This window comes from Rhinolophus sinicus, linkage group LG03 (genome assembly GCF_036562045.2).
Source record: "Rhinolophus sinicus isolate RSC01 linkage group LG03, ASM3656204v1, whole genome shotgun sequence".
Lineage (NCBI taxonomy): Eukaryota > Metazoa > Chordata > Mammalia > Chiroptera > Rhinolophidae > Rhinolophus > Rhinolophus sinicus.
In genome coordinates this window covers 24,062,379-24,078,458 of record NC_133753.1, presented here as the reverse complement: position 1 = coordinate 24,078,458, position 16,080 = coordinate 24,062,379, and the positions used below count along the sequence as shown (strand labels likewise).

The 16,080-nt window shown below is 42.9% G+C and overlaps 1 protein-coding gene across 3 annotated transcripts in view; it reads right to left on the bottom strand.

The window, feature by feature from the left end:
- Positions 1-670: 670 nt before the first annotated feature.
- The window catches only part of AREL1 (apoptosis resistant E3 ubiquitin protein ligase 1), a 35,826-nt gene continuing 20,416 nt past the window's right edge, over positions 671-16,080 (bottom strand). For all 3 annotated transcript variants that reach the window (XM_019733516.2, XM_019733513.2, XM_019733515.2), the window contains exons 6-20: positions 13,722-13,891; positions 13,296-13,476; positions 12,848-13,095; positions 11,278-11,355; positions 10,469-10,610; positions 10,214-10,335; positions 9,195-9,270; positions 8,532-8,641; positions 7,686-7,865; positions 7,387-7,512; positions 6,207-6,336; positions 6,061-6,119; positions 3,995-4,084; positions 3,402-3,577; positions 671-3,298 (exon numbers count right to left, since the gene is read on the bottom strand). In XM_019733516.2, coding sequence (XP_019589075.1) covers positions 3,196-3,298; positions 3,402-3,577; positions 3,995-4,084; positions 6,061-6,119; positions 6,207-6,336; positions 7,387-7,512; positions 7,686-7,865; positions 8,532-8,641; positions 9,195-9,270; positions 10,214-10,335; positions 10,469-10,610; positions 11,278-11,355; positions 12,848-13,095; positions 13,296-13,476; positions 13,722-13,891 — 1,991 coding nt within the window. In that variant the 3' untranslated portion in view covers positions 671-3,195. The remainder of the gene's footprint in view (positions 3,299-3,401; positions 3,578-3,994; positions 4,085-6,060; positions 6,120-6,206; positions 6,337-7,386; positions 7,513-7,685; positions 7,866-8,531; positions 8,642-9,194; positions 9,271-10,213; positions 10,336-10,468; positions 10,611-11,277; positions 11,356-12,847; positions 13,096-13,295; positions 13,477-13,721; positions 13,892-16,080) is intronic.

The window sequence follows — 16,080 nt, the reverse complement described above, 5'->3', positions numbered from 1 at the left end:
GAGTGGTGGCAAAAATCTGTTTTAAAAGGAATTCCAAAGGGGATTTTGTTTTGATTTTCCTGATTGGTAACCATTGTACAAGACACCATGATAACTTCCCTTAGAAAGCCATGGTCCCTAATAGTTCTCCTTCTAGGTCCAAATCAGGCCTTCTTTTCTTTCTGTCAAACTTAACTGGTTAGAAGAGAACTGGTGCCATCTGCCACCCAAACACTTTTGAGGTGCAGTATTTTTGTTTGCCACACCCAGAGCACTTGTGTGTGTGGGGGGGAGGATGTTGGGAAATAAATCTGTGATTACTTGCAAATCAGAAGGCTATATACATCAAAGTGTTTACAGGGGTTACCTATGCATGGCAGGTGATTTATTTCCCTTGTATTTGATCTCCAAATTTTCTACACTGAGTTTCTTACATAGTGAAACAATCAATTAATGTTTAAAAGACTGTTGAGAACAGACATCCTCTGCTCTTGCCAAATGCACAGGCACCTGTCCCACCCGTTGGCTGTCTATGCGAATGACCAGTGGTCCTGCTTGGACCAGGGACAGCACTCGGGGAAAGGTGAAAGGGCAAGAGGCCTGGGACAGGGCACTGGGTGTCCATTCTGCACTGAGCTGACTGCTTCTGAAGTAATTCCTCTGGAAATGTAAAAACGTTTCTACTCCTTAGTCCTTTTAAACATTTATTTATTTACTGTACAAAATATTTACACTATCACTGCAATTGTCTGGCCCTTTTGCCTGGCCTGACAAATCTGCAGCAGGGCTTGGTCTCTGCTGAAGTTCTAGAAACACCGATGCTCTCCTTGTTGTTTACTTCATGTCTGGTCTCCTTCGAAGACATGGAAAGGCCAGGTGGCTAGCTGACCCCCCAAGTACCTGGTCTACAAGGGGGTAATTAAAAGAACTGGCCAAAATAAGAAACATGAGTAGAAAATTGCCCAGGGAGTAACAGACACTCTTCCTCCTCTCCAACATATCGTATCTTTTTCCCACACTGGCTATGTAGTACCAAAGCAGGATTAGGAAGAAAGAAAAAGTAAAAGAAAGGCCTAAAAGAGCAAAGACATTTTTGAGTAGAGTTAGGGGGGAGAGAGTAAACTGGAAGAATAGAAAACCACAATAGTACCAAAGGGTTTTGTTCAACAAAGACCCTGGGGCGAAGGACCACCACGGGGACACAGCTGCCCCAGATGGGCTGCAGTGGTGCCCAGGATGCTTTGAAAAGTGCTATGACTAGAGCTTAAAATGACAGCTCTAGCCAAGAAAATCACAGCGAGCTCCAGCATCAGTCTCCAGAGGGCTGCTGGAGGGGAGGATGTAGAGTCCAGAAGAGGAATCCCTGCCAAAGACAGCAGAACCAGCCCACATGCCCGAGTTGGAAACTCCTCTCTGGGCCCGAGGGGCAGCATCGCGCTTCCCAGGGTGATGATGACACCTGCCTGTACACAGCCCATGGGAAACCACTGGGGCAAGCAGCAGCACCTTGTCCTGGTCCCTGAGGAGAGCAGTGACCATGTGGTATGGAGGACCCTGTGGTGAGAGGCCCTGATGCTGGCTCCTGGACCCCATGAATGAGGAAGGTCAGCACCCGCGCCGAGGACAAATGACAACTGCAGAGCAGTGAGGTCACGCAGGAACAGCAGCAGCTCAGGAGGGCTGCTTCCTCACGGTCCGGGAACAGGAGGGCTCAGACATGCTTCCAGGAGGCCCCGGCAGCGCCACAAGTCCTGCCTCCTCGCTGGACTCCGTGTACTTGCTGGTTTTGGCAATAAAGATGGCTTGTAATATTCGCAGAGTTAAATGCCCCATTGGGAACGGTAGCTTGCAGCAAAGGCTTTTGAAAAACAGAAATTTGGGGGAAGTTGATGACATTTTGAGTCTTGAAAATGTTTTCATTCAAATTATAATGAAAAAGGATGTTGCCATCTTCCAGAGACAGCAGCAGGTTCTTGTCAATCATCACGTAACAGTGAACCTGACCTCTCTTCCTCCCTCCTTAGATCCCCTTGCTGGTAACCGATGGAGTGAAGGGAAGTAACTGGGACGGCTAGGTGTTTACTATCTGATGTACCCTCTCTATCTATGTTCCCAGGTCCTGACTCCAAAGACCTGTGAGAAGCACTTAAACGACTGGTCCCTTTTCCCTTGGCTGCCTCAGTGCTGCCAGAGAACAGCAAGCAGAGAGAGAAGCATGGGTCAGTGTCATGCTGTTCTCTGACTGTCCCAGTCCTTTGCTACAAAACTGTCTTCAGTAGAAAGCTAAAGAATCCCTAGCTCTTAGCAGACTGCGGCACTTGGAGGTAGGTGGCCAGGCCCACCCAGGCACACCTCAGTGCTAAGAACAAACTCGGGGACAAGCATCAGTAGTCTTCCAGCCAGCCATGTGCCTGGATGCGCCCCAAACCTTACAGGAGAACCTGATGCAGCACTGCAGGCCACGGCCCAGCTATCTTTCACATTTTTAGGTCCGTCTGTTTTTCTCACTGGCTCAAACTCAAGAAAAAGCTTAGAGAGTGCTTCTTTAGGGATTAATGAGCGTTTCCAGAAATGCCTGCAGGGAAAGCTCCTTTTCCAGTCTGACACCACAAAAAAAGATCCTTTTGTGCTCTCAGTCCCCATTAGAGGTAGTCCCATGCCACGGCCTGTGCCTGCCATTGTGCAGAGGGACAAAACCAGACTGCGAATGTGGGCCACTTCCAATCGGTGCTTGTCCTGGCTCCTGAGGAGAAGAGGCAATGGCCCTGTCCACAAGGACGCGCATACCTCAGGCCAAGTCCTGAGGGCCACAGGGGGCACCCTGGAGGAGCCTAGCAGAGGAGGTTGAGCAAGGCGAGGACACCAGCTATCCAAGAGAGCTGAGCCCTTTGTGTCATCTCCTTCAGCCGCTGAGGCAGTGCCCGCTACCGAGATCTAAGAACCACGTGAAATGACTGCAGCAGTCCTCTTCTCGTGCCTGAATGAGCAGCTCAGACTACACACCGCGCCGAAGTGGCCTGTGGGGAAGATGCGCGGGGCGGGGCGAGGGAAGGACGAGGCTTGTAGGTGACCGAATACTCCCGACACGGGCGCATGCACAGCTTCTGGTTGTGGTGATGTGTGCGTTAGGGGCAGTGGCTAGGAAGTGGTTACGACGTCTGTTTTGTGCACCCAGATCCTCCAGAAGCACGGGAGCCGCGAGGACGGCAGGGGCGGTCAGAGCATGCCGAAGCCTTCGCAGCCCTCGCTGATGGCCACCTGCAGCATCCTGTGCACCTCTTCATACGAGTCATACGTCGGGAGGCACAGCTGGTTAAAACTGGAAGGGCAGGGGGACACAGTTAGCTCAGACCGCCCACGACACTGGCAAGGCTGGAAAGGGGATCCCCACGGCAGCACACAGCGGGCAGTCGGGTACCTACCACGTGTGTGCGGTTGGCAGCGTGCTATGGGTCGGAGCGGCAATAATCTGGAACGAGGGACAGAGGGCGGCAAAACCTCCGGGCGGCAGTTGGGAGGAGCCCGTCGTGAACTGAAGGAGGCGGGCAAGCTCCTCCTGCGTCAGACTGGAAACCACGGTCCAAAACCACCGCATGACCTGGCAGGGAGGGCACAGGCTGGGGTCGCACCAGGGTGCCACCTCGGATTTGGCCCCAAGGGGAAGGAACCGGACAGCCTGCAGTGGGGGTGTGCCCCAGTTACCATTCTATGAGGACGCAGGTAGGAATGGGGAGTCGGCAAACTCTAGGAATACCCACTGTCACAGAGTCAGGACGGTAGTCACCGACTGCTTGGTTCTGCTTCTCTGAATTCCCCGTGCACGGCCTGTGGCCGTCAGCACGACAGCCAGCAGGGACCAGGGCTCCCTTTTGCCTAAACAACCACCTGGCTTTCCCACATGTATTACGTTTTCCCAGTGACATGTTTGCTTCTGTGACTCCTTGGCTTTCTTCTTCTGAAACTTTTTCTTTACAACATGGTACAAATCCAACTAAAAGACAGTTGGCCCACTTACCTTTTCTCTGAAATGCCATGAGCCACCAACGACCACTGCATGGGCTTTGAAGTCAGACACACTGATGTCCCCCGTCCCACACATCAGCAGCTGGAGAGACAGTCAGGTGTCACAAAGACAGTCAGAGGGACAAAGACCCAACATGAGGACAATTACCTCTGTTAACATGCAAAAATGTGGAATAAAGAGAATACCAGGAAAAAGACCAAAGGTGAGGTCAGAATGCCAGAATACCGCGTTAGGAAAATCAATTATAATAAGCTAATGGTTCCTAACCAGTGTGGTACAAATCACAGCTTTTAAAAAAACACATAGATGTCTGTGGCCTTACCTTAGACCTATCGAATCAGAATCTCTAGGAGTGAGTTAGGAGCTTGTGTATTTTGAAAAAGTTCCCCAAGTGTTTCTGATGCGCACATCTAATTAAGAACTGCTGCTGTAGATTATTTTGAATTGAAACAAAGGACAAAAAGGAAACCACGTTTACCGACAGTGTGCTCTGGACACAGCCTAGAAATACCAGGGAGCAAAGCAGGCCTTTCCCTTTAACAAAGACCACCAGCCCCATTTATAAATTTGTCAGCTGGCCTTTCCTTTCCCCCAGGATCCATCCTTTTGTGGACTGAACTTTTACTACCTTCCTTCCCTTCAGCCCTGACTACTTGATCAGATAAATTAGAAAGCATGCCAAAAAATGAGAACATTAATGGGATCAGAGCCCCAATAAACATTTTGTTCATGTCCTAATCTGGTTCAGAATCCTGCGTGCTGCTTAGTAGACTGTGAGTACTCATTCAATAATTATAAAGAATGATACAGCCTAATCAAGAGAGAAGAAAAGCCCAAATTAAGCCTGAGGAGTCTTGGCTCCTTCAAAAAGAACTTGCTAAGCTAATGAGTAACTAAGAGCAGAATGTAGAACAACTGTAAGAGACTGTCCTTTCTTCCATTTACAAATTGTTACAAGTGCTCTGCTTCATGATAAAACAAAACATACCAGTAGCTATTCCTCAGCCCCCCGAAATAACAGCACTAGGTGACAGGTCTATCAGAAGCTTCAGGCTGAGACGGAGAGTTTATTTTGTTTAGATTTCATATCCAAAGGTGCAAAATGTGATAAAAATTGCATAAAACTTTGATTCTTGTTTTTGAAGCCAATTCAGTTAGTAAGAATAAACATTGTGTAAGACCACCTGAAACTGCTTTTTTGTTTTTTCATTTTCAAAGAAGCACTTTCTCCTTACAGGAAACAGTTTGCAAAAACACACTCCTCATAAGGCCTATGGGAAACTGAAACTAATAATTTGCATTTTATGTATCAGCTGTTAGCATTAGGTAAAAACAAACTGATTTTATTTTTTGCCCATACCTGATATGAACTTCAATTTTGCTCATTGCAGAATGGTATTTACCATCTTAGAGCCATTTTTTGGTTATTTCAGGATCTGAAATAACACTGTATTATTAGGTTGGTATAAAAGTAATTGCGGTTTTTGCAATTATTTTTGACCCCTTAAACCGTAATTACTTTTGCACCAACCTAATATATATCGTTGTGGCCACAAACTTTGAAATATGTCAACATCTGTTGATTTGTCTCCGTCCCTATAATGTAGCTCCACGAGAGCAGGGACTTTGTTTTATTCGCTGCTCTCTCCCCAGTGCTCCAGACAGACATGGCATGTAGGAGGCACTCAATAAACAGTCCCTGAACAAATAAATTCTATTATTCCCTTAAGTCACCTTTAAATGTCACAGATTTACAAAGACTGTACATGATACCAACATTCTTTAGTACTCAACCAGTATCACTAATAATTGGTAAATAAATGAATAGTAGTTATTACTCTTCAAAACTAGTTATTTGCTGGTTTCTAATTTTCACATTCTAACTTTGTAAAAGCTAAAGAAAGGGTCAATGCACAGAAGAGTGACAAAAGTGAAATCAACTCTTGCCTAAAGGGCTCTCCTACCACATCTCATAACAGAAGGTGGAATAAGCTGGTTCCTGTGGGCCTACTAAAACACTGAGTCAAGAATGGGGGTTTGCAATTGTAAGCACTTACCTCAAGCTCATTTTCATCAAAAATAGCCAGAAGGTTCTCAGGAACCAACTCATTCAAGCCTGAAACAAAGTAGCCCAGTTAAAGCCACACCCACACCATGGATACAGGTAACTTCATCTGAAAGCCAAGAGTAGACAGAATCTCACCTTTGAGGAAATGTTCCACCTCCTCTTTCACTTGACTGGCCAGCCGATATTGAGCCAGCAAATTTAAATAGAAGATTTTATTCGCATTGGTGACTGGGGTTTGAGCTCCACCTGTCATGAGTTCTACAACCTGAAATAGGAGGCAAAAGACAGACAGAGAGAGGCTGGAGACGGGAGTGTGTAAGATGATCTGCCCCACAAACACAGCATGATGGAACTCCATCACCATCACATTTCTGCTGTGCATTCAGCTTCTCAACACACTTGGTTTTTTATGTGTTGCTAAGTTCAGGGTTCCTACCACTATTGCTATATTCTACTAGCTACTATCTCTGAAGTGGGTATTTGAGTGAGTTTTCTCTGACTTGGTCAAATAATGGTGATGCAATAGGAAGATACTATGGTTCCTTGCTAGCAATTTTTTGATGTCTCTATGATCCAAAATTAAACCAGTACTTACCTCTTCTCTTAAGCCCCTGAGCCAATTGAGACTAAATAAAGCCAGATATGTAGTGAAGAAGTCTTTTTAGGTCTCAGAACATCTAAGATGAAAACAGCTGTTTCCTTACATTCTTCCCTTACAGTCCCACAATGGTCACAAGTGATAAGTGATTATCAGCACAAGGTACCAGTGGTCACACTTTTTCAGTCATTGATAGTTTGCTTTCTTTCAATTGTACGTTACTGCACCTTTAGCTTCATCGTTATCATTTGACATTGTTTAACCCCAAAATATAAACAGAATCACATTTGCATCAGAAATACTTTTGGCCAATAGTTTCGTAATGAAAAGTTTAAAAATATTTAGGTACAGTATTACAATAGGAGTCATGTACATCGCCACCACCGAAGCTGAGAGAGGCACTGCCATCCCTTCCAAAGCTCCTTGTGCAGTGACACTTCATTATCACTAAGTTCTTTTTCTACTGGAGGGGAAGAATGGGTGGGCTAGATGGGCTCATGCATCTTTTGTTCCACGCAAATGGGCTAAGATCATAAAGTGTGAGATGCAATGCCCTAAAAGCTGTGCTGCCCAATATGGCTGCCACTAGCCAGAGGTGGTTATTTACATTTAAACTAATGAAAATAAAATGAGCAATTCAGTTATTTGGTTACATTAGCCACGTTTTGGGTGCTCAAAAAACAGCACAAATAGAGAACATCTGGTCCTCTTTCTCACCTTATCCAGTTGACCTGATTTGTTATATTTCTCTTCAGCAAAGACCAGCTCCATTTCACTCATGTCATTGTTGAGGATGAAACAAACTTTGGATTTGTAGAATTCTGGGTCATCGGTTTCAAAGTACTGAGGAGACAGAGAGACACAGAACAGAACATGACTACTCTTAACCAGAAGTGAAATTTGTCACTGCTTGGAACCACTTATCCCTTCAACCTTAAGAATAATAAGCTCAGAGGCACAGATTCCAGAGTTAATGGCCAGAGGCCCTAGCAGAAAATGCACACCTCTGACATTACCTTGTAATGCATGCGTAGTCCTATGATTTGGGCCAAGAAAGAACGGGTGAAGCGAGCGCGGACCAACTGCTTGTAGGCTCCTCCTAGTGAGGACTCATAGAGACACTTGCCCACCAGCCGCCCTGCAAACTCATAGATCTTCAAACGCAGATGAGGGGGACGATTAGGGTTGGGATGTACCTGTCAAAGAAAGAGATTAAAGGCTCTGTGCCATTTTTCTTCAAGCCTAGTTTTAGAAAGACCCTCCCTCCTAACTCCCTCTCAAAGGAGCAAGAATTTCAGTATTAGGATCAAAGAGCCCATCCAAATGATACTGGCTTTTTGGTAGCCACCACTGAGAAATTCAGAGTGACTGGAGGATAAAGAGCAAAAATGGACTTACATTAAGTTGAAGATGAAACTTACATTAAATTTGTGGCTTAATCTGGCTGAGTATGAAGTTAACTTGATGTGGGGATGATGTGATGTCTTTTCCCTAAACTTCTTGCATGTACCTCTCTAGTCCTGACACCTCTGCATAGTCAAAGATCTGGTACAGAATTCAATAGCGTCAAGTATGTTTTGAGAAAGTGGCTTAATTCTTAATAGTAGAATAGCCCCTGCATTAGAATGCTTTTTAGTCAAATATTCATCTGTCTGCATTTTCTCTTATCTTACAGATGAAATAATGAAGACAAAGAGGAGGGAGGCAATCTGATTAGTTTATATTGTAAGTATCAGAATTAAGAACAGGGCCCAGGTCGTCAGATTCCCAGGACAGGTTCATAGCCTCAAACCTTTGTTAGTCTATCCATAACATAATCCACGTTTTCCATCCACCCATGCATGGCGAAGTCACAGACTCACTAATGCTTGGTTGTTGTCACTGAATCGGGTGAAGAGCTGATTGGTGGTATCAAACAGTGCTTTGCAGATTAGCTCAAACCATTCCCGGCGAGGCCCTCCCCAGTCCAGAGCTGCAAAGTATAATAAAAATAAAAAGTGACTCTGGCCTACAACCTCTGATCATGCTTATTCATTTATTCATCATTTTACACTCCACATTCTCTCCATTCTGCCACCTTAAGTGTTTCCCCATTCCAACTCACCTAAACTGTGGACTTTTTTTTGAAATCCCACCCTTTTCTGTAAGATTATTCTGATCACTAAGCTAATGGCCTCTAGTGTGAAAACACAGGCAATCAGAGATCTCAGGAAACGGACATTTCTCCTGGGTCTACAAAGGCTACTTGGCCCTCCTGGTTCACACCCTGACAGCTCTCTCCCCAAGTCCCTGTCTGTCTGTGCTCTATGAGCTCCACCACGCCATCCGGCCAGTAAACACCACTCTTTTCATCTTGACTCATGACTTTTTTCCCTTGGAAAAAGAAACTGGTGTGTGTGTGTGTGTGTGTGTGTGTGCGCGTGTGTGTGTTAGGGGAGTTTTCTTTTTTGTGGAGAGGGGGTAAGGAGGAGGGTAGGAGTGAGGAGGAGAGTTTAAAAAGATGAGTATGAAATTCCAAAACTGACCTTCTTCATCTTGGAAAACCACTTCAAAGTTCTTGCTCCAATCTGAGATGGAAAAATTCCGAGTGGCTTTCAGAGACTGAAAAGCAGTGAAAGGGAGAAAAGCATCAGAACACCGGCTGGCATAACTTGGGTGTGAAGGACAGAAGCATAAGAACATTTAACTAACGACTCACAAATAAACTTTAATAATACCATCTTAAATTTAAAATGCATGTATTTCCAGAAAAAATTTAAGGTTTTAAAAAATAATCCAATTCATCTTCACACCACCACTTTGTTGGCAAGTTGAAGCTTTATCTTTTCTTTTTTTTTAAATTCTCATTTTATTAATGAGAAAACTCTTAAACAGAGAACTAAAAATAGCTCAAATTAGTAAGCTGTCAGCAAGAGAACCAAAGAGTCCTGGTTTAAAGTAAAATACAGTCTATCCACTAGATGTCTTTATCTGAAGGCTCGGTTCAGACAGGGAGCCATGCCACACAGAGAATGTGGCTGAGAAAAGAGGTTTCCAGTCTCACCTACCAGAGCCAAACATCACAAACACATTTTGGACAGGGACCAAGCCTTCTCATTCTTGGGGAATGTAAGAACTATGCCAGTGTCTGTGAAGTGGAGACAGACACACATCAGGTGTTCCTTTTCCATCAGACCAGAGTGACAGCAAAAATCATTGCCTTTAATCCAACAAGAGCTCTCTATTTCAGGGATTCAGTAACAAAACTTTCTTCTGTGACAACTACTTATACCTGCTGACATAGGAGTTCCATGAGATTATTCAGGAACTGGTTCAGTACAGATTCTAAAGCCAAGCAGCTAGTCAACCAGTCTCTGCCCTCAATAACATACCTCCAACAAGACTGGCCCAAATTTAGTATAATCAAACACACAGAGCAGTCTTTGATATGTTTAAAGAACAGAAATATGGGTTTCATGAAAAAGATAACCTGCAGAGTATAGCCAAAGAGGTTTCTAAGGTGGAAAAGTTTGATAACTATTGACAGAGATGAAACTTTACGCACCGATTCCAACAAAGCATGTCTGCTGACCTTCAGGGTGACTTTGGAATGTGGTCTTTTCATATGTACCTGCCGAAGCTCTCGCTGGAAAAAGTTCACCTTGTCCTGAAAGGTCTCAGAGCCTCCTGAGGAGCAGCAAGATCCATCATGATTACAGCCTTAGTCATAGCAGACATCTGTGAAGGCCACCTCCACACCCTCAGGTACCCAGGTAGCTGGCGCCACGGCTTCCCCATGAGAAGTCACGTCCAACCTTACCTATGTTCTTATGGAGGGAGCGGATGAAAGTGGCTGCTAGGATGTTCCTCTCCTTACAGCTGAGCTCCACAGGAGGCTGAATGCCATCATCCACCACCAGTGTGAGGAGCTTATGAACAGGGTCAGGGCCCAGGTATGAAAACTAACAAAGGAAGACAAGGGAGTTAATCCATAAAACCCTCAAAGCCAGCAAAAGCCCTCCACATCCCTGCCCTGTACCAACTGACAAAAACAAGCTAAACTTGTTTGCTCCAAGAAAGTACCTCCCAAAAGTACATCTCCTTGTTTTTCACTGCAGTGCTCTACAATTCAAATTTTATTTTAAATTATTTGAGTCGCAGAGACCGCCTTTGGTAAGGATCACAGGCAATAAACACCACAGACCTTTCAACATAAAATGTAAGACAGGTGAAAGTAGTAAGGATACATAAAACAGCAACAATTACCCGAAGAGGCTGAGCAAACTGGATGGAGGAAAGTCATTTGCCTTTAGACTACAAAGCTCAGAAAAGTTAAAACTAAACATTTTTTTTAATATATGAGAATACTGATTTAAAGGAGCTTTAGCACACGGGGAGACTAAGCTTGGGACAGAATTACGAACACCCTCGCTGTTAACTTAGTCTTAGGGGCAAAAGATAACTGCTAAATATTCTGACTTGCATCTAAATTCCTGATTCTGGAAGGACATGTCTGTCTAGAATGTCTCTATTCTTCATGCCTTTCATGAGGAGATAATGACAAAAAAGCTGAGACATTCTGGAGTTGCAGTCTGCTCAGCCATGAACCAGATGTCGGGTCCCACTTACTTTGGTTCCTGGGCACACGCGGAAGGTGTAAAGGCGCCAGGGAATGATTTTCAGGTAGAACTCCTTCACTGAGAATTGCTGGAGGACCAACATACAGAAAATGAAGTGAATGATAAATAAAGGGCTCTATCTGGGTATTGTAATTCAAATATCAGAGTCCCTAGGTACATTTCTCATGATAACCTTTTTACTCTGTGGACAAAAAGGATCATTTAAGTCAGTACTGAAATCAAATAAATAACATCACTCTATCTTAAAATGGGCAAATTAGTGCTTGCTTCGGCAGCACATATATTAAAATGGGCAAATTAAAAATATTACTCTGACAGTAAATTTTCACCCAGAAACATTTCATAATCTTGACACTCCAGTTTTACTACCATTTCTAAATAGCTGAGATCTGGTTTTCTCAGTAGAGAGCAATTCACCTATCAACAAACAAAATCTCCTTCTTCTCAGCTGGGTGCTGCTCTGAGAGACTTCCTCCAAGTCAATGAACAGGGAACACCAGTGGCCATACCCACTGCTTTATCCCTATTTCAATGGTACCAATGGTTTGCTGGGGAAGAGGGGTGGGGTGGTGTCTCATACAAAAAAAAGCTCATAAAAATCCCTTATGTAAGAATAAAGAACGGTCTCTTTATGCCATTTACAAAAAGGGAAAAAACAATGCCATAATTTTTAATATTAAAAAAAAAAATGTATCTGAATGTGTAGATCAGATTTTTTCTTGAATTTTAAAAACTCTTCATTAAATTTCACATACATACTAAAGAAAACAGTATGATGAACCCATCACCAGCTTCAACATTCATCAATTCATAACCAACCTTTGTTCATCTATAACCCAGCAGCTCCCTCATTACCATTCCCCCCAGGACAAATTAAGGCTAGATTTTAAAATGATAAATGGTACAGAGCAAAGTGTCCTGAAGAACAGAACCAGAACTCAGTTTGGGTTATGAGATTAAAGGGATGTTTCAAGGGTCTCAGTTTTCTGAGGTTTGAATGAATAAGTAAAATGCAAATGTTAAAAAGAAAATCCCTAAAACAAAGCGCCTCTTAGTTCAGGGGCCTTGAGAAGTTCACCTCCTTGTCTCTGCCAAAACTCCTCTATCCCAATCCTGAAGCCGGTGACATCCATTTACTGTGGTTTCACAAATCCAGAATGAAAGATCAAATTGTTTCGAAATAGCACAAGGAACCAACAGTAATTTTTACACTAGTGAGAAATTTGTAATGGTTAAAGTAGCTTTCTTTAAAACTCTAAAAGCCATGCCTTGAAAAATCTTCTCAGAAGCAATCAAAGGGCAGAATGCCACAGGTGCTCCAAAGCTCCAAGGCACACAGAATCTCTAGACAGAGATTTCATCTAGTCCAAACCAAACATTTGCAGCAGGAGAGATGGCACGGTCTGCCATTCAACTTTAAGTAGCCTCATTTAGTATCCCAGACACCCTACAAGATCTGGCCCTGATTCTCAGACTATTACTTTGTGGGTTTGTTACCAAATACCAATTACAGGCAGGGTCAGGCAGGGGGATTTTAAGGCAAGAATGGGAGTTCCAACCTTTGGTGACACATAGCAGTACACCTTCTTCGGTTTCTTCACCTTCTCAGGGGTTTGACACTCAGAGGGTGAATCTTCTTCTTCCTCCTCAACAGCCGTGGAAGGCCGGCGCTGGGAAGAGCTCATGTGCATGGGTGGAAGGTGCCACGGCGTGCTGGTACAGTTGGTAGCATTATAAAGATAAGCCTCAAAGTAAATGCTCACTCCTGAGGTGGACACATTGCGTTCGACAATATTCTTCTCATTCTCTGAAGTGGAACAAGGAATAAGGTTTAAAGTAGGAGTCGGGAGAAAAAAAAATCACCTATCATTAGACCTTTAGTCCACAGAACGCTAAACTAAGTTTGGCTCAAACAGCAAATGTTTGTGAGGTTAGTCAGAAGAGGGCAGATATGCAAAGAACGGGGCTTAGGGATAGGACTAAATCACAGCTTTTCTTTCAACTCACCACTTAGGACAATAATGTCAAATTCGCCATTATTGATTGGCTGATTTTGGTATGAAATGCAGGCATGGAAGCAGCCGCGAGAATGCAGGGTGAGTCGCAAGAACACCTGGCAGGTCTGCCTGTTGGATGTCACTGACTTCTCAAATGAGACCCCTGTGCTCTCTTCTTCTTGGGGACCGAGCTGTAAGAGAAAAAAAAGCATCACTAAACATATATCATTTTCCCTATTTGCATAGCACTTTACTCTTTACAAAGAACTTTCCTATCTATAAGCCAATCTAAGTCTCATAATTACTAATGAGATAGGTATTGGGAGATGAAGAAAGGATAGCACAGAAGTCAGGGCGGAGATAAGAGATGGAAGTGAATTAGAAAGGACGAGAATGAGAGAACGGAGTGCACAGAGAAAGACAGGAGGCTGCTTACCTCATGAATGGACAAACTGTAATTGTGCTCATCTCTCAAGGATGTGGAATTGTTTGTAGGATTGTCGTATTCATCTCGGGGCACTATTTGAAGGGTGTGTGGCTGCCCACAGGTCAACACGAGAGTAGAAAAATGGCACACAATTTTGGTCTTGGAAGGTACCACCATTCCTGCAATAAAGACAATGGAATCTAACATTTAGAGAGGTGCTTTCAGGGCACAAATATTGCTCAATCAGTGAGTCCTAGAGAGCTGGGTCCCAGCCCAACTCCTAGGGGTAAACAACACCATTAAGAGGCAGAGAGCAAGAAAGAAAACAAAGAGATTAAATCAAATAAACTTTGGGGACTCCGTTTTACAAATTCCTAACCACTGCAGGCACTAAACAAAATGAGAAAAGAACGTGGAGAAAACAGAACTGAGAGTTACAGACATAGTAGCTAGAGTCCCACTGGGAATTTACAAGTGAGACAGGTCTTAAAAATAAGTGCTGAACAATCGCAAAACAAACAAACAAACAAAAACCCTAAATACTTAGGTGTAAATCTAACACAACGTATTCAAGACTTACATAGGGAAAACCACAAGATGCTCATAAAAGAAATATAAAAGGTCTAAATAAATGGTGAAATGTACCATGTTTAGGAATTGGAACACTCAACTCAGTAACGATGTCAATTCTCCCCAAATGATATGACGGTTTAACACAATTCTTATCAATATGTCAGCACGATGTTTTATAGCTTTAGACAATATTATTCTAAAACATATATGGAAAGACAAAGGACCTAGAATGGCTAAAATAACTCTGAAATAGAAAAGTGAGAAGAGTCAGTTTACCCAATTTCAAAACTTACTATATAGCTACATCACCAAGATTCTGTGGTATGGGTGGAGAGACAGACACATCGATCAATGGAACAGAAGAGAGAACCCAGAAACAGAGCCCTATAAATATGCCCAACTCTCCCTGACATAGGTGCAAAGCAATGTAATGGGAAAGATACTTTTTCAACAAATGGTGCTGGAGCAGCTAGTTATATGCCAAAAAAAAAAAAAAAAAAAGAAAAAAAGAGAGAACCTTGATACAAGTCTCACAAGTAAAAATGAACTAAAAACAATCACGACCTTAAATATAAAATGTAAAACTATGTAACTTTTAGGGGGAAAAAATAGGAGAAAATCTTCAAGATCTAGGACTAGTCAAAGGGTTTTCAGACACCAAAAGTATGATCCAAAAAAGAAAAAACTGATACAATGACTTCACCAAAATGAAAAATTTTTGCACTGTGAAGTCCCTGATAAGGAGATGAGAAAATCAGCTGAAGATTGAGAGAAAATATCTGCAAACCACATATTTAACAAAGGACTATAGTATGTAGAGTATGTAAAGAACTCTCAAAACTAAATAGTAAAAAACCAAAAAATCCAATTACAAAAGGGGCAAAAGACATTTCACCAAAGAGGATACAGAGATGGCAAACAGCACATGAAAAGATGTCCAACATCGTTAACCATTAGGGAAATACAAATTAAAACCACCACACACTTACCAGAAAGGCTAAAACGAAAAATAGTGACAATATCAAATGTTGACGAGGATGTGAAGAAACTGGATTATTCATACACTGCTGGTGGGAATGTAAAATGCTACAGGCACTCTGGAAGAGAGTTTGGCAGTTTCTTAAAAATACTAAACATGCAACTACCATATGACCCAGCAATTGCATTCCAGGGCATTTATTTATACCAAAGAAATAAAAACTTATGTTCATATGAAAACCTGTATATGAATGTTCATAGGTTTAATCATAATAGCACAAAACTGGAAAAAACCAAATGTCCTTCAACTGGTGAATGGTGAACAAACTATGGTACATTCACACAATGGAATACTACTCAGCAATAAAAAGGAACCAACTATTGATAAACTCAAGAACCTGGATGAATCTCCAGGGAATTCTGCTGAGTGAAAAGAAGTTATGTAACCAAAAGGTTATATACTATATGATTCCCTTTATATAACATTCTTGAAATGACAACATTTATAAAAATGGAGAACAGATTAGTGACTGTGAGGGGTTAGGGGAGAGGTGGGTGTGAGAGGAGAAATGGGTGTGGCTATAGAAAGGCAACAGGAAGTATCCTGGCGGTGGGAAACACTCAGCATCTCAACTGCGCCAGTGTGAGAAACCTGGCTGTGATACGGTACTACGGTTATGTAAAACGTTATCATTGAGGGAAACTGAGTCAAGGGTACACCAGATTTCTCTGTATTATTTCGTACAACTGCATAGGAAACTATAATTATCTCAAAATAAAGAGTTTAACTTTAGTTTAAAAATCAAAGAGCTGGCAC